The 25,150-nt window shown below is 45.8% G+C and overlaps 1 protein-coding gene across 8 annotated transcripts in view; it reads right to left on the bottom strand.

Moving 5' to 3' along the window:
- Positions 1–493: 493 nt before the first annotated feature.
- FARS2 (phenylalanyl-tRNA synthetase 2, mitochondrial) overlaps positions 494–25,150 on the bottom strand; it is a 519,601-nt gene continuing 494,944 nt past the window's right edge. For all 8 annotated transcript variants that reach the window (XM_054557152.2, XM_024248067.3, XM_054557156.2 and 5 more), the window contains one exon: positions 494–786. In XM_054557152.2, the coding sequence (XP_054413127.1) occupies positions 648–786 (139 nt within the window). In that variant the 3' untranslated portion in view covers positions 494–647. The remainder of the gene's footprint in view (positions 787–25,150) is intronic.

Genomic DNA, 25,150 nt, shown 5'->3' with positions numbered 1-25,150 from the left:
GTGTGCCTCCAAGACTCTGGGGCAGCTCTCGCCGCTTTCCTTCCTCTCCAGTGGGGCAGAAGGCAGCTAAGCCCAAGTCCTGGGGCCAGAGGCCTGACTCCAAGCCATGGGTTTATGAAAAGCAAATAGATATCCTGCCCTGGCTGAAAGACGCACCTCCCTTCACATTCGACGGGAGCCCTGGCATTTCATTAGTGTCCTCTTTGAAGCCTGCCCTTTGCAAAACTGAAAAAGAAGAGAAGGGAGGAAGGAATGGAAGCTGATTCAAAAAGCTTCCTGTATTGTATCTGGAATTTCTGATGTCCCTCTGTGTGGCTTCTCTCATTACATGGGTGGAAGAGCCTGTCAGGCAAGAAATCATGCCTGGTGCTTAATGGAACCCAGGGACCAATTAACCATAGTAAGCACCAATGCCAGTGGGCAAAGCACTTCTAAAAGGAATAGGAAAAGACCTTCCTCCTTTCCCCAAATGAAAGACAAATGCTATGTCAACAGCTTTTCAAGAGTGATCTTTTATTTTCTGAAAGTCCTAAAACTGATCCATTTATCAAAAGATGATTGATGCCCCAGTTCACAAACCATATCTTTTTCTCTTTCAGCAAATCCTGGAGCCCCAAGAGGGCTGCAGCCTGAGTGAAGTGGTGACATCAGAACCTGCCCTCCACACCCAACAGCTGGACTGCAGCCTCCTGCAAGGCCTGGTGGATGTGCCTGACCTCTCTCTGGGACAGAGTCCGTTCCATGTGGCGGTAGGTGATGCGGTAGCAGTGGCTGGTCTTGTGCGTCCTACAGAGAGGAAGAGAACACAGGTGAGTGCGGGATGAACAAGGCTGTACCTGAAGGAGCAGTGTGGCTTGCCCCGGCCAGATCTCCCCAACTGCAGAGGAGAACTGAGGTTGGAATCCAGGTACCATTTACCGCTAACAATCTGCATCTTTTACAGGAGGAGAAGGTGATAGTCACGGAAACATTAGCTTGACTAAAGGAGGCTGCTGGTTTCCACGGGAGTGGATGTATCAAAGTCCCCTGGGAAGGAAGCTGACAAATTTGATTTCCCAGGCCACACTCTGGAGATTTGGATTCAGCAGGTGGGAGGTGGGACCTGGGCTTCGAAGCCTGTGCCAGGTTCCCCACGTGATTCTAACAAACCCACGTGTTCCTCCTTCATGTCATGGAAGGTAACCGTGTTTGTGAGGCAAATTGCAGTATCAGCAAGGCTCGAGGCAAGGCTGAGGGACTCACTCCCTTGGCACCCCGTTGGCTGTCCAGGAAGCATACAGGCCATATATGCCGTGTATGTGCTGTGTAGAGAATTACTTTAGTCTCTCCTTTATGACATTGGTGTTGACTTGGCTTGCATAGAACAGCTGAGTAATTCTGGAATACGTGGAGATGACAGCAGTAGGGCCTTCTATTTGCATGGCAGGTGCTAAGACACACTGGTCAGTTGATCTCATGAGAAAGACCCCTGGGCCATGAACTGGCAGGCCTGGCCCTGTCCCCAACCTGTCTCTCACTGGCTGTGTGGCTGGGTGTCTGACATCTCACCATCTCTGAATGCTCACATTTCTCTTCTATACAATAAGGGTATCTGGTCACACAAATTCCTCTTTTCCAACCCCCAGCAGCAGCAGCAACAACAACAACAGAGGCAACCCAATCCCTTCTTGGCCTTGGGGGAGGAAACTGAAACAAACTGAGGGCTCCCAGGCAGATTCCTTTTATGATGCCGTCAACCAGCCCTTAGCCTAGCCAGGGAGAGGCCACGTGCTTTCTGGCAGATGAGACAGGGCTGGACCTTCAGTAATACCAGGGCCTTGAACAAATGGGCTTCTGGTTGAGCTGGTACCCGGGCCACTCCCACATATTCACTGGAAACTGGTAGTCCCACTGATGCCACCTGAGTCCAGAGCCTTTGCTTCCAGGGGCCTCCCGACACTTCATGGACTGTTCTCACTGGATTCTCTCCTCTTTCCTCTCCCTCTCCCTCATCTGAATGCCAGAGACCTTGGCTGGGCAGAATATGCCTGGTGCATGAGAGTCTGCCTTGGTCCTGGCCTCCCTAGTCTGCCCCTTCACCTCCCCTTCCAGTGTCTCCTCCCCTCTTCCCCACCCTGGCTTGGTCATCTTTGTCCTGCTTTTGTCCTTCCATTTTCAGGGAGGATAAGCTGCTATGCTGTGCCTCACAGGGTTATGTGCATTTCGGCCATGTATGCAGCCCCCATTTGGATCAAGCCACAGGAGGAAGTTACCACTGAGGGGCTGTGATAGACAAGCTGGGCTAGGGGTGGAAGTTTTCTGTAGGGACTTCCTGGGGATTCCCGACAGCACATGGAGGCCTGCCCCATTCCCTCACCCAATGTCAGCTGCCTGCTTTAGACCAAGGGAGAAATCAAATCCTCTCCCCACCTGGCTCTTTCTTTTTCAGTCCAGCTCAGGCCAATGGCTCTGCTTTGTGGACATTCCTCTGGGGTGGGGACCCTGACTCCTGGGGGAGGCACTGCTGCCCAAACTGCCCCAAGGACCTCCCACAAAGTAGAGTGGTCTTTTCTCCTCACTCTGTGTTCTTAACAAGAGTACTCCAGGTACCATGCCCACCCAAGCCTTTCAGGCACCAAAATGCAGCAAGACAGAAAAACCTGGCTTTGAGAGGAAAACAGAGGCTCTCCAGGAGTGGGAGCTTATGAAACTACATTGCCAAGACCCCTGCTGCCACCAAGTGCTGACCCATTCCATTCAAACTACAATTGCTCCATTTACAGTTATTTGATTTTTGACAATGGCACCAAGACTATCCAAGGGGGAAATGTCTTTTCAACAATTGGTACTGAGACAACTGGATAGCTACATGCAAAAGAATGAAGTTGAATCCCTACCTCACACCACACACACACAAACTAACTCAAAATATATCATATATCTCAATATAAAAGCTGAAACTATATTACCCTTAGAAGAAAACAGATGAGTAAATATTCATGACCACATAGGCAAAACCTTCTTAGATGACACCAAAAGCACAGGTGAAAAAATAAAAAAAAAATGATAAACTTGGAATTCATCAAAAATTAGACTTTTTTTAATTCAAGGCATACCATCAAGAAAGTCAAAAAGGAACACACAGAATGGGAGAAGATATTTGCAAGTCATATACCTGATAAGGGACTTGTATCTAGAATATACAAAGAACTCTTACAACTCAACAATAAAATAGCCAACAACACAGTAAAAAAAATGTACAAAAGATTTGAATAGATATTTCTGCAAAGATAAACAAATTGCCAATAAGCACATGAAAAAATGTTCAACTTCAGCCATCAGGGAAATGGAAATCAAAACCACCATGAGGTACCACTTCAGGCCCATTAGGATGCCCATGTTAAAAACAAAAGGAAAATAACAAGTATTGGAGAAGATATGGAGAAATCAGGGCCTGTTTAGAAATTGACAGGACTCTGCAAATTATAAAGTGCTAATTGGGTGTGTGGTGAAAGTATCATTGTGGCAACTGTTATCACATTGTATTTTTTCACTGGTTCACTCTGGTCCCTCCTAGCAGAAGAGCTGGTAATACGGCATCTCTAAAAGTTATTGCCAATTGAAGATGGATGGGGAAAAATCTGTTTTCCTATTTCTATGTGCTCAGAAAAAAAAGCCTCTATAAGGATTCTTGGGATTCAAACAGCTTATACAGAGCATTTTGATGAGTTAGGTGTAAATGATTCATAAATACATGGATTATGAGATAAATACTCATAATATATAGATATGAGAGAAATACTATTTAGCAGAATGTTTGTTTGGTGATTCTGTTGAATTCAATAGAATCAACTGAAAATCAACCAGGTTTGCCTTTTCCTAACATGAATGATGACAGAGAAGGCTTCCTTTTATTTTCTAGAAACTTCTGTGTGTAGCTTTCAGATGACAGGACATACTCCTGTCTTCCTTTTTCATGTTGGAAAGCTGAAAGAATGGAGCTGGCAAGTGGTCAGGAGTGGAGGACCCTGGTCCCTCATTCTTGAAGAGTGGTCTCCCGAGGAAAGCCACAGGCACATGGAGCTGAAGGTTCTTGGAGCTCATCAGGGAACAGGTAAGAAAATTGATTCCTCAAATGAAAGATGCCCTCAGCAACCAACCCCAAGTGTCTGGATTCTAGTTCTGCTGGTTCTTTTATATCACCCAAAGCAGCCTCTTTTAGCCCAAACGCTTTTCAGTCTTCCGTCTGCCATGACCTACACTGTCTCACAGCAGCAGCAGCAGCAGCAGCAGCAGCAGCAGCAGCAAACATTTATGCAGCAGTTTTGTACACCCGTTACTGTTCTGAGGCATTCACATACACCCCTTTTAAGTATCACAACCCCACTGAGTAAACAGCATTACTGACCTATTATACAGACGAGGAAACTGAGGCACAAAGAGCATAAGTAACTTACCTATGCTCACACAGCTAATAAGTAAGTGGCAGGGCTGGATTCAAAACTAAGCAATCTGGTGGGAATGTGAAATAGTACAAGCCACAGTATGGTGGTTCCTCAAAAAGTTAAACACAGAATTACCATATAATCCAGCAATTCTACTCCTAGGAATATATCCTAGAGAATTGATAGCATGTGTTGAAACAAAAACCTGTCCAAGAATGTTCATAGCAGTATTATTCACAATTGCCAAAAGATGAAAATGTCCATTAATATCTGGATGGATTGGCCGGGCACGGTGGCTCATGCCTGTAATCCCAGCACTTTGGGAGGCCGAGATGGGTGGATCACTTGAGGTCAAGAGTTCAAGACCAGCCTGGCCAACATGGTGAAACCCCGTCTCTACTAAAAATACAAAAATTAGCCAGGTGTGGTGGAAGGCGTCGCACGAGAATGGCTTGAATCCAGGAGGTGGAGATTGCAGTGAGCAGAGATTGCCCCACTGCACTCCAGCCTGGGCAACAGAGTGAGATTCAGTTTGAAAAAAAAAATGTTTGGATGGATTAACAAAATGTGGTATATCCACACAATGGAATATTATTTAGCCATAAAAAGGAATGAAGTACTGATACATGGATGGATACTAGATGGAATGTGGATGAACCTCAGGAACAGAAGTGAAGAAAGCCAGATGCAATAGAGCACATATTGTACAATTCCATTTACAGAAGATATCCAGAAAAGGGGAATCTATAGAGATAGAAGGCAGACTGATGGTTACCAGGGGTCATAGGGGGAGACTGCTTCATAGGGATATGGTTTTCCTTTAGGGTAATGACATATTTTGAAACGAGATAGAGGTGATGGTTGAACAACACTGTTCTTATACTAAATACCACTGAATTGTACACTTTAAAAAATGGTTAATGTTATGTAAATTTTTCCTCAATTAAAATAATAAAAACTAGGAAATCTGGTTTCAGAGCCCAGCTATTAACTGTCACCCTCTTCCTTTAATCCCAACGTCCTCTAAGAAGTGACAAGGTTTGTAAGCTATGGAGAAGAGTAATTTCTTTTAATTGCTCTGTTAAAAAAAGAGATGGAATGAGCCCATGCTCCTCTCTGGCTCTGCCCTTCCACCAACAGAGGGCACAGCTGGAGAGGAAGAATGACTGTGAGTGGGGTGGGCTGTGCCTGGGGCACAGATGCTTTAATGTCTTTCTTGCTTATAGGGGCATTAAAAGGTGGTCTGGGAAGCCAGACAGCTGGCTGGGAAAATGAGAGGGCTGCAAGGGTAAGAAAGGAAGGGTAAGAGCATGGGGGCCGGGGTGGGCACCACGAGGTTGCTACTGCCCTCCCCCAACTCATGCAGGCACACTCATCAGGACAAGAAACCTGCCCCGAAGGACAGAACAGGCTGCACTGACTACCTGGAGTTTTAGAGGCAAATAAAAGTTCTCTTTTATGTACTTCACAGCTTCTACTCATAGGCAAAGTAAACCAGATTGCCCATTACTGAGTCTGAGAGGTCAAATCCCATTATAAGGAGTTTGAAGAGAGATTCTAAAAAATTTTTTTTGGTGCTACAATTTCATTGCATTGGGTATCGGCTAAAATGAGTTGCTCACTGGATAGAGTTTGATTTTTTAAAATATTTTGGTATAGGAATCTTAGAATGTTTGAACCTCTGGGGCTTCCATTGTCACCAGTTTATTCATAGATTTCTTTAGTTATTCAACAAACAGCATGTTCCAGTCACTGAGCTGGACACAGAGAAGCACATGAAGGGGACCCGGTATCTGCCCTCAACCAGCTCACATCCGGGAGTTAGCAGCCTGCTGAGGTCCTGCAGAAACCCAGGAGCTGGCTGAGCAGAGGACTGTTCCCTAGTACGCCCATGACAGCAGGAGGGGCTGGTACTTGCTTGGCGGTGAAGTCAGCCACACCGCACCCCACGTGGAACCTCATGTTCTCCCGAGATTTGCTCTTCAGTGCATAATTTTTCCCACCTCCCCGAGAACACTGACACGCGCTGTTTGTCTAGTACAGTGTGGCACTACAGGGCCCACCAGAGGGCTTCAGATTATCCTGCCTGCTAGGAGCTTACCTCTTGAGAGGGGCAAACAGAATATAAGACAGCCCACGCTCCCTGCCATTGGCAGGTGATGAACGACGCCATGGTACATGCTGTGCCCAGGGCCCACCTCTTCCACTCTCCCACTGCCGCCCATCAGCTCCCCTTCTGAGAGATTCAGCCTGGCTCTTGAAACTGGAAACATGACTCAAACTTTTCCTGAAACTTACTTTCACTTGGATTCTGGTCCCTGCTCCAATGTGAATGCCACCTAGCTTTACCATCCTGTACAAGAGTAGCTGCTTGTGTAGAAGCCGAGAGCCAGGGCCAGAGGGGCAGCCCCGTGTGGGCCGATGGGAGAGCTGGGCTGGACGGCAGAATGCAACAGCAGGGAGGGGATGGCGTACTTTGATGCCGCCTCCTACCAGAGCCCTTAGACCAAAGACAAGGATGTATAGGTGCAGAGTATAGTCAGGGCTGGATCAGTGAAGCATTCTCAAGACTATAAATGTTTAAAAGGGGTCCCTCCCCAGTGATTACTTTTTTTCCCAATCAACTTAAGTGATACGACAAGTACCAAAAGTACTGCCAAGAGTGTCACTGCTCTCCAGTTCAAAGTGTGCCAAGAAGGAGATTTTCTAAAGAACTCAGGGCTCTCAAGCCTTATTGGAAAGCTGGCACAAGGGGTCAGAGTGTTAGCGAGGGTTGGAATTCCTCTATCATACAACCACTTGGTTTACCCTGGCAACCGAACAGGCTCTGAACTCAAAATAAAACCTTTCCAGGGGATCCAGCCAAATCCCAGCTCCTGCAACATCCACAATAGTCTGCTTCTCCATCTGTGACAGAGCAGCGACTTCATGTTCTTGGATGGTGCGCTCAACACCTCCCAGAATAGATCACATATGACCAGCAGTCACTGCAGCTGCCATCTATTCATGCAGGGATTACTCAACGGGAGAGAAGATGCTGTCACGGGGCAGCTTCCATTTTCAGAGTAACAAACACTGGGTTTCCCCGGCTCACTCCTCATCTGTCTCCTGCTTGTCTGATGCAGAAGCTCAGTCTGGAGCTGCCCACGTCAGAGGCACTGTGCACGGCTGCGAGGGTCAATACATGCAATGCTTTAGTGGGTGGGGCTGGACTCGGGCAAGAGGCACAGTATGGCAGGAGGAGGAGGAGGAAGTGGGGACAAGTTCCATGGCCTCTCCTGAAAATATAGAACTGAATGGCCATGGTGGAGTGGAGAACCAGACTTTGCAGCTAGAGAAACCGGGTTCTAATTCCTGCTCTGCCCTTTGCTATCTGTGCGACTCTGGGCAGTTTACATCACCCTTCTCGCCTCAATAACTCCATCTGCAGAGTGAGGCGAACAAAACTTGCTTTCCAGGGTTTGTGAGGACTGAATGAGGGGGTGTGTAGAGTGTGAATACAGAGCCAGCCACCCAGAGTAGGCGCTCCATACCTACGCATCCGCCCCATCTTCCTCCTTTACTCCGGTGGTTTATTGGAGAGTGGAATGAAGCTGTGGGGGTGAGGGACTTGTATTTCCTGTGTTCCTTTTACCCTCCTCAGAGTTTGGACTCTGACTTTGGACTGAGGATAGGAAGAGATTCCTTCCCCTGGAGCACGGATGCATTAGTTAGCTTTGGTTGCAACAGTGAAGTGAGGAGTGGAAGTCAAATTGGGCAGGATTTAAGTAAGTGGTCTGGAAACTAAGTAAATCATTTTCCCCCTTTACCTTCTCTATGTTTAAAAAAAAAAAAAAAAAAAAGGGAAGAGAAGATGAAGTTCTGATCATGAGATTTAGGGTCTGATGACTCTATACGGCTTTCCTAATGAACTGTTCCTGGCTTAATGCAAGAAGAGGACACAGGCCTGGGAGGCAGGAGGCCCGGGTGCCAGCCCAAGCTCCTGTCATGACTGTGTGACTCTGAGTGAGTCATTTAACCTCTACTGGCCTCATTTTTGCCCCCAGTGACAGGAGTGGAATAAATGGGCTCTGAGGCTCCTTCTGGCTCTAGAATCCCAGGAGTCACCTCAGAAGACAGAAGAGATCCTTTTATTTTTATTTATTTATTTATTTATTTATTTGAGACATGGTCTTGCTCTGTCACCCAGGCTAGAGTGCAGTGGCAGTGGCACAATCATGACTCACTGCAGCCTCAACCTTCTGGGCTCAAGCAATCCTTCCACCTCAGCCTCCTGAACAGCTGGGACCACAGGCATGCACCACCACACCTGGTTAATTTTTTGATTTCATGTAGAGACAGGGTCTCGCTATGTTGCCCAGGCCAGTCTCAAACTCCTAGGCTTGAGCAATACTCCAGCATTCCCAGAGCCTGCACGGGAAGAAAGGGCAAGGCTAGGATGGGCCCATGATACAAGTGATGAGAGCTGGAGGGAAGCATGCTGGCCTAATGAGGGCAAAGTGCAGTGTGGCAGGGCCCACTGAGAAAGCTGTCGTGCAGATGATGGGGCTCCATCAGTAACAATGCTCTGGACACTTCTTCGCCCCCTCCGTCTATTCCCTTTGTTACTTCGCAAGTACCATACACGCACTCCCCAGAGGAGGAGAGGAGGTTCTCCTCCTCGTTCTCACAACGGTCTGTCCTGGGCCTGATGCTCCCGTGGGGCCATTCTGAGCGGTGCCTCCCCCAGCTCCCAGCCAGTGAACACCAGTGTTGCCGCTCCCTGCTGCTGCTGTGCCTGTGATTTCCTCCCAGAGGGATTTCTGTTCCTCAGAGTCAGTCACAAGAAACCAGTCCAGATGGTTCCTCTGACAGTTACTGCCTTGGGAAAGACAACTCCAATCCAGGCCTTGATGGAGGCAGGGCCAGAGGCAGAGAGAGAGAGAGAGAGAGAGAGAGAGAGAGAGAGAGAGAGAGGGCCTCCCCCGCCGGGCCCAGCTCCTAGCCAGCACACGTCGGCAACGTAAGAGTTCCTTAGAGACACGTGTTTTGCAGGCAAGAAATGCTTTTTAACATCAAATACTCGCCAAGTCCTCAGGGATGTTTCAAAACACCCCCAGGTTTTTACTCCCATCACTCCCTGTGACTTCTCCTGGTACTTCCCAGTGAGTGTCTCCTGCCAAGCACCTCCTGGGGGATGTGGCCGAGCTCCTTGGTCCTTGCATGCGTGTGTATATGACAATAACTGCTCTGGGGAAATCTAATGGAATTCCTCATGGAGAGGCTTGGGATGCAGACTCGCCTAGCTCCACCACTTCTCAGTTACAGAGTCTTGGGCTAGTTCTTAATTTCTAGTCCAGGTTCTCCTTCTAAAATATAGATCATGAACTGACAAGAGTTTTTGAAGGAATTGAACGATAAAAATGTATAGGTAAAGTGTTAAGTGTTGTTCAGGCTAACAGTTAACAATTGATATTATTATTCAGGCAGCTGAAGGTTATACGTCTCTACTTCGGCCCACACAGAAAGACCCGAATGACCTTAGACAAATTATCTGAGCCTCAACTTCCTCATCTGAACAGATGGATCACTGATATGATGCATGCTACAACACAGATGAACCCTGAACACACGATGCCCAGTGATTATTACTAGAAACGCAAGTCGGGAACCCGCATTATACTGAAAAACAAAACAAAACAGACAACAGCTCACTGGTGTGCACACAGCAGGGGGGCTGCAATGAGTCTCATGCGATTGGTTTCTGCCCTCCCCGGATGGAGCATCTTCATGATTTCATTAGCTTAGCAACGAAGATACCTTGCATTGTATACAAATGACTTTTTTTTTTTAGATCCTCCACTCATAAATGCTATGGCAGGGTCTGGCCATATTTAACACATTCTTTTCAATTATTCCATTATCTTCTGAGCCATCCTTTTACATTTCTAACAAGAAGTAATGTCTCATTTTGCACAGATTTCCAAAGCCCTGTGCTTTTCGTTTGTGTGGAAAATTTGGAAGAGATTTTATTTTTCTCTCTGGCTTAGTCTGCAGAGCCAAAGTCAACACAGCTAACTTTAACTCTGTACTGTTACAAGGCAGCCTCCCAATCGTGTCGACACTTTGGTGGATGAGTCAGGTTACAGAACAGAAGATCTGTGGCAGGTGAAGTGCTACATTTCCAACTCAAGCAATTGATCAGCATTTATTTGTTCTGTGCTGAGGTGGACATTGCAGGAGACACAAACAGGTACACGAACTGCTTGATCAATACATACATATTCATGGAGTGGCTGTTCCGTGCATGACACAGTGGTAGTGTGAGGGGAAGATGTATCTCAAAGTTACAGAAAGAAGGATTAGGCAATATTACAATCCACTTGGGGTCCATAAGACATTCATACATGAATAGACAGTCAACAGGATGAAACCATTAATACTAAATGTTAAATAAAAGGCATGGACCATAGACAACTTGGAAGTCAGTAAAGACTGGCAGAGGAGATGAGATTAGGTCTAGATGTTAAAGCACAAGTAGGATTTTGACAGGTGGAGAGCAAGGAGCTCAGTCCAGCTGGCAAAACGTCACCAGAGGTACTGGTGGCAAGGGGCATTCATTGTATTATTTCCCCTTCCATTTCAAAAAAGATTTGCTGAGTATATGTTCCAGGTACAAATGGCCCAATGGGGACCTCTTCAGAGGGTGCATGACCTACTGAAAGAGGACAGGCTGTGTACAATCACTGTATGAAGCTGGCTTTGGCCATGGTATGTCCACAAAGTGGTTCACCCTGTCCAGGAGCGATCAGAGCAGTTTCACAGACTGGCGCCAAAGGGACTGGTGATGGAAGGATGGGACATGACTTTGGCACATGGGTAAGTGGTCCAGAAGCGATCAGAGCAGTTTCACAGACTGGCGCCAAATGGACTGGTGATGGAAGGATGGGACATGACTTTGGCACATGGGTAAGTGGTACAGAGGAAAAGCCCTTTCTGCGGAGGGCACAGACCGAATTGTGAGCCTGCATAGACCAGTTCAAGGAGTGGCAAATAGTTGAGAGCAGCTGGTCTGCGTGTACAGAGGGTAGAGTACAGAAATGGGCTGGGATGCGGCAGGGAGGGGTGGGGACACAGAAGAGAGCCTTATATTTCTGTTTGAGAAAGCTCAGCCAAAAATCCATCGTTAAGCAAGCAACAGGAAAAACTGGACCCAGGATCAGGTCCTGAAAAGACTCCTCTGAAAGGCTGGGATGACCTTGCTCTGAGTGGCTTCACTGCATACAGACACCAGCCTCCTGTTCACCTGAGGTCTCATTCCTGGCAAATAAGAGAGAACTACTGAGATGTTAAATGAATGGCACAGACCATAAACAAGTTGGAGGTCATAAAAGACAGGCAGAGGACATGAGATTACCATGTCACCCATATGGTATTAAGAGCCACCTATCCAAGGAGTTCACTGCGGCATCACCCTCAACCCCCATTATTCATGAGTAGAATTACCTAGGACTGTGTTATGTTGTAAAACTTTTATTTCTTCAGTGACTAATGGAAGAAATAGGTTAATTACTTTAAGACTCAGTGTCAGTTAATTATGAAGGAATTACACATCGGTAAAGAGAAATTTGTATACATTTCCAATGACACTGTTATTTTGCAAATACCTTTGAGGGGAACTCTGGGTCTAATTAATTGCACCATCTCTTGACAAACAGTGAGAGACTGAAGGGAAGAGGGGCAAAACAGGGATTTGGCTGGTAGGTTGCACCTCCTCCATCTACAATAATCTAGGCTGGAATATAGCAGTGATATCCTGATTAAATATTCATTATACACGTAACATGTTCATGAAATCACAGAGTCAAAGGTAAGGCATCAGAGGGGTCTTCTGGTCCATGCTTGAGCTCTTTCTGCCAGGCCTTATGTTGGATCCCTTGTGAGGCAGCCCATTCCATGCTCTGACAGTGTGGGCTCCCCTTATACTAAGCTGACGAGTGTGTCCTGTGTTTCTCCTCACTGGCCCTGGATTCACTCCAGTCCTTCTCCTCCATGACAGCCCTTCAAACTCCTCTACCCGTTTTTGGCAGCAAAACAGCATGACAGCCCTGGCTAGGAAACACCAGGACCACTGGTGGTCAGAGTGGAAAGGGACCCTGGAGGCAGCACATATGATGTTTAACATCACTGCCCCCATTCATGCATCCACTCAATTCATTTATTCATTCAGCAAATGAATGCCGACCACCCACCATATGCCATGTATTCTGCTGGGTACTGAGGACCTAATGGGTGGAATAAAACAAAACAAAACAAACAAGACATGACTTGTAGATTCCACAGTCTAGCATAGGAGACAGGCATTAGTTAAAAAATTACAAAGAAATGTAAATTACAATGTACTAAACGTTATGGAGGGAAGGTACATGGTGCCATGAGGTCACACAAAAGGGCTATTAAAGGTCAAGGAAGGTTCCCTGTGGAAGTACCAACAAGCTAAGTCCTGACCGATGTAGGAACCGATGGGGTGAAAGAAAGTGACAGCGGGTGGTGGGCACTCCCAGACAGAGGGGACGGCACATATCAAGGCCCTGTGATCTGAGTTTAAATTCCCATTCTCCTCCACTGAGCTACAGGATCTAGGTAGATCACTTACCTTCTCTACATATGGGTTTTCTCATCTATAACATGGAGAAAACAGTTCTGCATGTCCCATCAGGCAGGGAAGCTTGGTGAAGCTCAGTTCGGAGCACCGCCATCTCAGGGCCTCCTGGCTTAGATCTTTTTTTTTCTAATGAAACAGAACCCCAATCTCTCTGCCCTTCCTATTTGTATCCCCTAAATTACACTGTATGTGGCACAGCTCAAAGCAAAGCTGCTCTAGCTGAAGGGGCAAGAGGACCCCACATACTAACCTTCTGCCCCACTCAACACAGCCCCTCCACATCCGCTCCTCAGAACCCCTAAGGCTCGGGGGGCAACTTTAAATTGACTCCATTTTTTAACAATAGGAGAGAGCAAAGCTTCCAGAGACAGTGATTTGCCCAAACTCATCTCAGAATTTACAAATTCAAGCGAAACTTGTTGAAGATACAATGGGAACTCATTTAGGGGAACACATTCTTCCAAGGAGAGAGAAATCCTTGCTCTGCAGAGCGTAAAGGCAGCAAGACAAGCAGAAAACAGGTTGAGGAGGTCAGACTCTGGATTCTCAGCTTAGAGCTCCTCTTTGTGAGAGAAGTGAATTGGTGCGAGTCCCTTCACGGCTCTAAGCCTAGGTAGCCCTGTTTTACAGTGAGGATTCCAACTGCCTCACAGTGTTACTGAGAGCGGACAGGTTTTTCTGGCACTTTATAATTATAAATGACTATTTAAATTTATCACCATAAAAGGGAGACTTCATTTTTGCAAATGGCCCAGCAACATTTAGAGCCAAAATTGGTGAGAAAAAGTAATCTAATTGATTAATATTCCATATATGTTAAAAGAAGGCATAACCATAAAGCAACAAGATATGGTTCCTGATGTGGCTTATTATTGGGCCTATAAAAATTCTTAAAAAAAAAAAAACTGGCTGCATTACAAGACTTCAACATAGACCACATGCAGGGTGTAGTGTTTGTCTGAACTCAGAAGTTGCTAGAATGTTTGCGCTTACTGTTTCATAGCTGTATCACAGTTATGGCACATGTCTTGTGGATTCATTTCTACCTTCTAGGGAGGAACGTGACTATCCCATACCACCTCTTCACCTGAAGAGCTAACATGACAAACTGATGGAAACTCATCCTAGAACCATGTACTTCTCTATGAAAACAACTTTTAATTTCCAAATATGCATAAAACTAAAGAAAGCTCTGGGCCTTGCCATCACACAGTGTTTGTAAAATTGAAGACATTTTATTAATAGTAACCGTAGCAACAATAGGGACAATTAACAATTATAAAGTTACGCAGCTTCCAGACCCCTTGTACCCACATGATCTCACTGGCTGTGATTGGAACAGCCATCCTGAGAGGCAGACACTGTCACCTCCTGTTGCAGAGGTGCACCCAAATATTAGGTGACAGAGGTGGGATTCTAATTTAGGCATGCAACTGCCTCCAAAGCTATGCTCTTAATCCTGGCTAGAAAACATCATCTGATGTTTGCGGTCAACGTCTCAGCTATATCCCACCTCAAAGCACTAGCAGGTTTCATAAGGCTGATTCCTTGATGAAACTTGAGGGAATAGCCTTAAAATATACTTCTGCGAAAAAGTAATTTTGCTTGGGGCAAGTGGGTTGGGTTGGGTTCAAGTGCACGGTTTTTTTTTTTTGGAGGTCTGGCTGTCTTTGCTACTTGGATAAATCTATGGACTCTCCAGGTCTCAATAAAACAGAAAAGATGCTATTTGCTCCTAACTACTCCCTCAGTTAGGAAAAATTGAAGCCATAAGAGTGAAGCATTGTCAGCAACTTGGAACAAGTAAGTACTAATAAAGTAAAAGTCAGAGTCAATAAACTCTTTCAAAATGGTATTGAGTTGCAGTTGTCCATTTCCAAACTTTGTGAAAAGAAGTGTTCTCTTCTTGGTATTTTCTTACTTCAAAAGAAAAAAAAAAGATGTCAGGCTTACATTTCTGGTGCACTGGAGAGAAACATAATCAACTTTCTCAAGTTGAAGTCTGTCTATTATGAATGCTTAGGCAGAATTTAATAAGACTGCCCATGGGTTAATTTCAAAGGCAAAATGTCAAGAGGCTTCAATTACGGGCTTGGGGGGATTGTGAAACACTGTCATGCCTTGAAGAAGCTACTGGTGTGCCCCAACGTTTTTAGGCCCCATTGCTTCGTGCTGAATTTTTTACTGGGCAAATAAATGAGCACAGGTTGGGCAGAGTGTGTGTTTTGGACAGGTTGCTGAAACACGTGATCAAAGAGTATGTCTACCTTTTTCTCTACCACAATTTTTCCTATGTATGACAGTTAGTTTATAATCAGATAGTATGACTTAGAAAGTTCTAGAGTGATGCAGAATAAGATAAACTAAAGATTCTACTGCTACATATACCTAGATGTGCTGAATAATGTTAATATGATTTTTTTGACTCTGTGTCCCCACTTAAATCTCATGTTGAATTGTAATGCCCCAGTGTTGGGAGAGGGATCTGATGGGAGGTGATTGGATGATGGGAAAAAATTTCTCCCCTGCTGATCTTGTGATAGTGAGTTCTCATGAGATTTGGTTGTTTGAAAGTGTGTAGTGCTTCCTCCTCACTCTCTCTCCTGCTCTGCCATGGTAAGACATGTCTGCTTCCCCTTTCACCATGATTGTAAGTTTTCTGAGGCCTCTTGGTCATTCTTCCTGTACAGCCTGCAGAACTGTGAGTCAATTAAACCTCTTTTCTTCATAAATTATCCACTCTCGGGTAGTTCTTTATACCAGTGTGAGAATGAACTAATACAATATGTAACAGTAGTGACTTTATAGAAAAGTAGGTAGCTGAGGAGATAATAAGAAAGCAAGGGAAAAAAATCTCCAGACGCAAAAAGTAAATAACACAAACCACAGCAGTAAGTGCCCAATGCTGCAGCTACCTGGAGCAGAGAAAGTATCCATTATTGTAACCTAGAGCTTAGATTTTAATCTTCACCTGAGAATGAAGGCTTTGGCCGACATGAACCAAGAAGTTGGAACTGAGATTCCTGCCTGGTGTGGGCATTCTAAAGGGTTGCCACCCTTGATGTAACAGCGGACTAGGGAAAACAAAACAAAACATATCCTTGGCACAGATTGGCAAAAAGGAATCTTGTCTCTGTCTGGATTTGAAGAACATGGAGAAGAAGTCTATCCTGAAAATTAAAATTCCAGGTCTGTGTCTCATGTGGATTTAGAGTTCAAAGTGTACAGTGCCTCAGACCCTCAAGCTGAGAAATTAACATAAAACTGGTCTTGGGAAGGTGCTAACCCTTGAAGAGCTGGCAGAAGAAAATGCAGAAACAGCACTGAGGAAAAGGCTGGCCACAGTGGACTGTCTCAGGATATGCTCCAATGAACATAACCTCAAGGCCCCAAATTACAGAACACATGAAGAAATAACCCATTATATACTAAACATAAAAGACAGGAGAAGGATCAGTGTCCCAAGGATTTCAGATACAAGAACAATAAAAAAGTATTTAAATGATTGAAAATGAATTTAAACAATTAAGAATGTTAAAAGTGCTTAAAGACATAAAAGAACCACATGAAAGAGCATAATGAAAAAAGAATGGCAGGGACATGGATGAAGCTGGAAACCATCATTCTCAGCAAACTAACACAAGAACAGAAAACTAAACACCGCATGTTCTCACTCATAAGTGGGAGTTGAACAATGAGAACACATGGACCCAGGGAGGGGAACATCACACACCAGGGCCTCTAGGGAGGTGGGAGGCTAGGGGTGGGATAGCATTAGCAGAAATACCTAATGTAGATGACGGGTTGATGGGTGCAGCAAACCACCATGGCATGTGTAAGAAAACTGCACGTTCTGCACATGTACCCCAGAACTTAAAGTATAATAAAAAAAGACTTACATAAAAATGTGTGGAAATAAAAATATAATTTAAAAATGAGTCACAGAGTTAAATGACAGATTAGACACAGCTGAATGGAGAATGAGTAAATTGGAAGACAACTCTAAGGAACTGTTTGGAATACAGTAGAGAGAAGGACAGAAATGGAAAATATAAAACAGGTTAAGAAACATATAGGATAGAATATGAGTACCAGAAAAATGTAGAGAGGCAATATCTAAAGAGACAATGACTGAGAAGTTTCCAGAATTAATGAACTCTTCAGACTCAGGAAACACAATAAGTCCTGAATGGGGTTAATTTTTAAAAATCTGTATTAGTCACATTGTAATGAAACTGCAGAACACCCAAGATGAAGAGATGACCTTGGAAATAACTAGAGAAGAAAAACAGGACTTACAAAGCAACAACAAAGAAATGGCTTTCTCGGTAGCTACAAACAGTTCAGGAGCTAACGGAATAATACCAAGAAAGTGTCAACCTACATCAATTATACCCAGCTAAGCTGTTATTTTAGAATAATGGCAAAATAAAAACAAAGTGAGACACAATGAAAAGGTCTGCAACTCACATACCTTTGAAGAAAGACCTAAGAAGGGTATATTTCAGGAAAAAGGAAAATGAACTCAAAAGGGAAGTGGATGTGAGAAGCTAGCAACATTAACATGATGGTTCAGATCACAACGTATGGAAACTAAGTTTACTCTCTGGCAAGACTATTTTAAAGCTGTGGTTTCAGATGTCCCAGTCTTCCAGAGATACTCTCAGATGGTTTTCGCAGAATTGCCCTAAGCTGGAGTAAATAGCTCAGGAGAGCTGATCTCCTGTCCTGGCCATTACAATCAGTCTCAGGCTTCCCAGAGAACCGACTACTCCCTGGAACACACTGTGAAGCAAAACAGCAGAAGGGCTGAGAGCGCAGGCTCTGAAGGCACACGGACCCGCTCTCAGTGCATAGTAGGTGATTCCACTGTGGCAAGTTACTGAATCCTTCTAATCCTCAGTTTCATCACCTTTAAGTCACATAAATACATGTGTATGAGATCCTAACACAGTGCCTGGAACAAAATAAATACTCAATAAAAGATAGCAGTTACTATAATTATCAGTATTATAAGCTTTATTAATTTGTTTAATGAGCAACACACATATTTATTTAGATTAATAAAAAGTTATGTGTCCCTGGCATTACTTGAAAAAAGTAAGAGCATTGATGTTAACTAAAATTTCGGTGCCATGTGTTAGACACTATATAGGCAATCTCATCCTATTCCTGGCCTGTGAGCTCCTCCAGCTGCATGTGACATGTAGGCAGGTCCTCTGTCAGCACCACCATGGTGCTGGACTGCCACTTTTCATTAAAACTATGAGAAGTTTTAATGGCCGGTAAGTCTCTCTCTGAAAGGCTATGTTGACCATATTTGATTTGGAAGAAGAAAGATCCTCTTTGGTTTTGTCTTTTAAAAATCACTCTCTGCAGCAACCTCTGGTCATAGGAAAAATCAAAACAGAGCGGAGAGAGAAGACAGATGTGCTGTTCCCTTTTCAACAGATAGGACAAAGGCATGAAATGTCTATGCATGTTACATGGGGAGGTGATAGGTGGCAAGAGAGGCTGGGTTACTGACAGCTCCGTGCCACAGCTGATCATTTCTGCGATTCATTAAAAGACACTCATTCACCTTAGCCTCCAGGTACAGAAACTGGTCTATTCCAATGACAAAAACAGCAACTCACAAATGCAGGCAAGTGTCCAAGGAAAAAGCTGCAGAGGGATCTAATATCTTGTTGGCAGGCACGGAGCAGACCTCTATAGCTGGAACAGAGGTTTAAATATAAATTCTGAGTCCTAGAGAAAAATGTCCGAGAGGGCACCCTTTTTCTTTATCATCTACCAAATAAATTGATGTCCAAAGTAGAGTCCCCTCTGGCCACCATCTTTCTTCAAAGTTTGCAGTAGTAACTTTGATTCATAATGTTTTCACACAATACACGTTCTCGCTCTCTCTCCTCCCTCACCCTCTCTCGGCCTCATTGCCCTCAAATCAAGAATGCAGGGACTTTTAGGTGCCTAAAACAAGAGTTTCTTCTTGTTTTGGGCAATTTCATATGACTATCTCATATACTTCTCAAACTCTCTTACAGAGCATTACACTTACAGTAACAACCAGGAAACAGAGCTGGGAGGGTCGTGACTTGCCGGTTCACCCTGCTGAGTGGGGCAGAGTCAGCAGGGTCCTCTCCGGATACCACACTGTCCCTTCCTAAGACATACCTGGGAGAGAGACCTGGGGGGGTCTTGGGGAGGGCAAGGCGTGGGGTGTCAGGAGGTTTGGGTTCCTATGATGTGGGCCTTCTTCTTACCCATCTGTGTAATCCTGAGCAACTGCCTTCCATCCCTGGGCCCCAGCTCCTTCATCAGGACCAGGTGACCACTAAGATCTCTCTCTGGCTCCTCAGCTCTAAAAGTCTCCAAGAGCTTCCTAGCGCTTCTGTGTCAATCTCTGGTGAGGACAGACAAAAATCTGGGATCCAGGGGAAAGCATGTTTCTAACTCATCGCAGAACCCGTCTGTTCTGTTCCACTCTGGCAGTGATCCTTGCTGATACAAGTGAATCAGGGGCTGGTAGACCTGGCTGTTCACAGCATTTGAAACGAGACTTTGTTATAGCCATTCTGAATAAGTAGCTACAAAGCTGCTAATTGGATTCGGCAAGTTGCTGAGTCACTGTCGTGTAAGATCAAGTTGCTCTGTGCTGATGATGAGGCCCATCCTGTCAGCAGCTGAGAACATTTTCTTTGTGATTAAAAAGAACAGGAGTGTGCAAAGACACATTGTGGATTAGTTTTCACAATTTACCATGAGTAATTAAAATCTAACAGACCGCAATTAGACAACATCCACCAGAACCTTATTTGCCATTAGTCTTTTAATTAAATATGTCCCATGATTTAGCTCTAATTCTGCACAGATTTCTGATGGGGGCGGGGGAGAAACAGAGCGCTGGGCACCCTGATGTATTGGTTATGACATCTTCCTGGAAGAGGAGGGTAGGGAGGAAGCTTGAGTGTTTTGTATAAATCACTTACCTTTCCCTTCTTGGGATCTTTGCACAGCACAACAGAGATATGAAGTGAGCCTGGCTCCTCACTAAACCACCTCCGGGCACATGACGCATCCCAGGACACCCCATGAAGAGGGGCCAGGGCAGAGCTGGTGGGGGACTTTGATTTTTTAATCTTCCAGCACTGACAAGGTGAGAAGTGGGAGAAATGTGTCATTATGCCTTAAAAAGAAAGGTTTCATAGGGCACTCAGGCACAAACTGAGGTGGAAAAATCATTTTCAAATGGAAGAAACTGAGAGTCCTTCTTTGTGGTCTCATTGGCTTATCATGAAGGAGGAACGTCAGTGCTTGGCATGTCCGGGGTCACTGTGTGGAGTCAGCCACAGAACAAGGGCGAGGGGAGGACCTGTCTTCCCGTGCACAGCCCAGGGTTGGGGGTGGTCCAGGCCAGCACAGGCTTCCACTAGGCCCACCCCTGGCACTAGTGGGCAGAAAAGCATTTACTCATCTGCCTCCTTTGGAGTTGGGCATGGAGAGGGAGGAGATATTCTACTCTAGAAGCTTGGAAAGGAGCCATGATTGCAATTAGATTTACGGACTCTTTTAAAGGATTCCTCACTAGAATGAATGAGGGTGAGGACAGAGTTAAAGGCAGTTCACATAATGGCTCATTCTTAAGCTTGCTTTTTGCCCAACAGGAAAATGGTGTCTACTGCTTGCTGAGAATTGATGCATTTGTATTATTTCAACAACCATCAAGTGCCCAGGATAACAGCACCTAAACCCAAGGCCAGAAGATGCCATTTGCCTGATAAACTAAAAGTAGATGGAAAGTCCAGACTTAGCCTGAGTCCATTCATTGGCTACTCTTGGCTTTCCTCCCAAGACTGACAAACTGCGGAGGTTCAACTTATATGATTTCCTAATACAATTAAAATCACTCGAGGGAGAGTCTTTACAGAGAGTTATGTTCCAAAATATCATCTGTAAGACCGAGTTTGGGCCTAGAATGCATCGTACAACTCAGAAAAAACATTGAACAGTATATGGTGTTAGGATTCTGGCCCAGCCCCCCAAAACCCACCTAACTTATTATATTTACGAAGTTCACCTTAGCATGGGAAAATGGAAGCATCACGTTCTAGGTTGAGTCAATTGGGTGTCTAGCAAAACAATATCCAAAATGATGGTGACGAAAGACTTAGAAATCCTAAAAGAAGGGGTTGACCATGAGAGATGATCAGAGATGAGTGGGGAAGTTGAAAGAGAGCCTATTAATAGTCATGTTTTAAAATATTCTAGCCTTTCTTTCCAGGCAGAAATAAGAAGCCACCAAGAAACGCTTTGAAAATCCTGCCATCAAAATCACAACTCCCCCGCCTCCTGCATTCACACCAATCCTGTTCTTTCTCTTCTGTCCCCTCCTGAGTCTAACCCCACCATGGTGAGCTGCATTCCACTGCCTTAGACTTCTCAGGGGCCTTGGCTACCATTGATCCCTTCTTCCTCCTGCACCTGCAACCCCTCTTTCGCCTGGGACCCTTCTCTTCCCTCCTACCAGCACTTAGACAAGCTGAACTCACTCCTGACTGGGCCTCCTCTCTGGTCATCTTGTTTATCTCTTGCCTCTCCTTCTCAACCAAGCTTCCTGAAAATATCTCCATTGTCCAGCCCACTGCCATCTTGTCTGATCAAGGGTACAAGTAGCAACTGAAGGCCAGTTTGTGCATCAGGTGCAGGGCTGGGTCTGCATCCCAGGAGAGAAGGGTGCCCGGTCATCACTCCCACGAGGGCATGTTCTTCCCCTTCCTCTATATCCTGCCCCACCCCCAACCTTCCATTTCATCAATTCCCGCTCATTCCTCAGGTTTCTGCTTGGAAGGTCCTCCCTGGAAAAGATTTCCCTGCCCCACTCTTCTAGGTATTCCCCTGGCATTGCCGTGCTGTCGTATCATGATGGTCTGACGCTTGTCTTTTCCCCCAGTCCCAGACCCACTAACTCTGAGAGGGCAGGGACTCTGCCTTTCTTCACTTCCACTTGCATCCCCGCACCTGGCATGATGCTTGGCCTACAGGAGGGGCTCCACAGATACCTGGTGAATGGCAAATGAACAAACTTCCTTACTGGGTGGAATGCCTGTAACTCCCCACAGGCCCAATATCCTCAGCCTCCCAAGGGCCACTCCGCTCGGCCAGCTGGAGCACCTTCGTGGCGGCAGTGAGTGGAGGCAGCACACAGATGTGGACCTGGATTGCTTCGTGTTCTCTCTTTAGCAACATGCGTGCCTTCCCTAGTGACAAGCCTTCCTCCCCAGGGGAGGAAGTCGGGCTGGTAGCCTGTCAACGACTGCACCTAGGTTATAGCTTTGGGATGGGGAGGATAAATCTCTTTATGGCCTTTTTCCTTCATAAACTGTAAACATGCCAGAAGGAAGAAGTTTTCAGGCTGAGAATGAACCTTGAAGAGCAAACACTGTTCACAGGGGCCTTCAGCACAGAAGGTATGGGCCAGGGTCTGAGGCCTGAGCACAGCACGGTTGGTCTTAAGGACCAGCAGCTATTATCTGCCCCACCTGGGTGAGTGTCAGTCCCAAGGAGGAGCTGGCAGCAGGAGGTGACACAGAAGCCCCTGGCTGGCCTCTACTGCCACTGGCACCTTCCATCCAGGCCACCAGCAGGGTCTCTGTTTCTGGTCCTCCCCACCCTGACTGTAGCCTTCCTCCAATCCTCACCACAGCTGGTGAGATCTTTTAAAAACATCAATCTGATCATGTCACACCCTGCTGAAAATGCTTAGCCAGTCTGCCTGGCCCCAGCCACTTCCTCACTCTGTTGTCCTGCCTCACTCCTGCAGCTGGAGCCCCACAGCCCTTTGGCGTGTTCTTGGAGGCATTCTCACAGGCTGCTCCCACTCCCAGACCTGGACCCTTCCCTGGGGGAGGGCTGGTATGAGGGGAGGGGAGGAGAGGACTGGGCCCGTGGCTCAGCCCCCTTTTGGACCAGCTCATCTTCTGGCTTGCAAGGCCATCTCTTCAGAGTTGCAGTAGAGGTGACTTCCGGGAAGGCAGGTTAGGGAGCCTGACTGTGGCTATAAATCAAGCCGTAGCCTCTCGTTTCATCATATCAGTAATGAATATTTGATCTTCGCCTGATTCCTGTCTGTACTCTTCATGACATCTGAACTCAGCAAAGGAAGAGGGATGCCACTTATAGGTCCCCCTCAAAACATCAACAGACCCAGTCTTTTACAGTTGCAGGCTCACATATACAAATTAGAGAGCAAAGCAGCAAGCATCCACAGCATTCGCCCACAGGCAGCACTTAATTTGTATTGGTTGAATGAGTGAATGAATAGTATTCAGAACTGGCTGGCAATAGTTGAACTAACCCATTTTTGGTTACTGCTCCAGGCTCTGTCACTGTCTAGTAGTGTGTCTTTGAACGAGTTACTCAACCTCTCTCGGCCCCAGCCATGCCATTAGGACAAAATAATATACTGGATGTAATACACTTAGCAATTGTCTGGTATACACTGATAATCAATGTTAGCTCTTTATTTGATCAGTTTTTACTCTTATCCCTGACTCTTGCCCGTGGCAATGATGGCTGGCTGGACTCATGCCTGGCCCTCACCATTCTTGGGGAGAAAAAAATGGCCAAGCACATTAGCTTTGAGGCTTGAGAGTCCCAAAGTTTTGAGGTTATTTTCTCTTTACATTTTCTGCATTGAAGTTGGCTGTGCCCTTTGTACCAAACACGCCATCTTTTCCACTAGATATGAGTCCCTGAGACACACTTATTTCTAGCTTTTGCTCAAAATGAGAGGTGTCATTTTCTCCCTTGGCCAACCACGAAGAAAGGGGCTCCAGGTACCAGTGGGAAAGGGTGAAGGGGAGAAGGCCCAAGCCTCAGAAAGCAGAGATTCCTGCTCCCACAGCAGGGATAGTGAAGGGAAGCTGAAGGGAGGGGTGAGAGAGGGTAGGAGGGGTGAGGGAAGGAGAGAGGGGTAGCAATGGGAGTTTTCTTGGGATGAGGGTTGAACTGGGTTTGGAGGCAGATTTTGAGCAACATTGTTTGTTAAAGCTATTTCAGATGAACTCTTGATCTCAAGAAACGATCCAAGATGAAACACAAATATTTCAGAAAGGAAGGAGCTTAGAATCAGAGAAAATGGAGGCTTCGGATATAGATTTTTAAGATCAAGTGATCTCTGAATTGAATAATTTTAAAAAGAGAAGCATCTTGGGAATATAAAAAATGGATTGACAACTCAATATATTTTAGCAATCAATAGGAAAAGATTATTTAGCCATGAAGTGAAGGCTGTCAGGTGACTGCCACCTCTGTCCTTCCAGCTCTCAAGATTACATGCACAGTTTCAGCAAGTGACTGAACCCTCTAATCCTCACTGCAGGGGCTGCTGGGTACCTCTCAGGCATCCATTCACCTCCGTCCATTGTGGCATCCAGCCTCTAGGACAGTGCCCAACAACTCCTGCCATCTGGCACTCATCCCTGGCCTGAGCCCCTCCCACATCATACTGGGGTTGGCCTGTGAGACCAACAGCATATGGCAGACAGGACAGGGTGTCACTTACTTCACATCCTGCATCTAACCCAGAAGCAAATCCCACAGGCTCCATCTCCAAAATATATCCTGCACCTGAGCACCTCTCACCACCTCATCACTGCTATCCAACCACCACCATCTCGTTTACATTTTTGCAATGGTCTAACTGGGCTCCCTGCTTCCACCCTTGCCTCTTTACAGCAGCCAAAGTAATGCTGCTAAAACAAGGCACATCACATCCCTCCTCCTGAAAATCTTCTAGCGCCTTCCCACTTCCTCCAGAGTAGAGGCCATCCTTTCAATGTCTATAGGCCCATGTGATCTGGCTCCCGCCTGTTCTTCGTGACCTTATCTCTTCGCAACGCCCATCATGGACCCTGTTCTAACTGCTGTGGCCTCTCTTGGCTGGTGTCCATGGTACCACTGCCTGTTCCTCAAACTTGGGGCATGATGCTGCCATACCCTTTGCAACTGCTGCTCCCTCTGTCTAGAATGCTCTTCCCAGTCTCCACCTGGCCCACTCCTGCATGTCTTTGGCTCATCTGTT

This window comes from Pongo abelii, chromosome 5 (assembly GCF_028885655.2).
Source record: "Pongo abelii isolate AG06213 chromosome 5, NHGRI_mPonAbe1-v2.0_pri, whole genome shotgun sequence".
Classification (NCBI taxonomy): domain Eukaryota; kingdom Metazoa; phylum Chordata; class Mammalia; order Primates; family Hominidae; genus Pongo; species Pongo abelii.
This window is presented reverse-complemented; position numbering and strand designations above follow the sequence as displayed.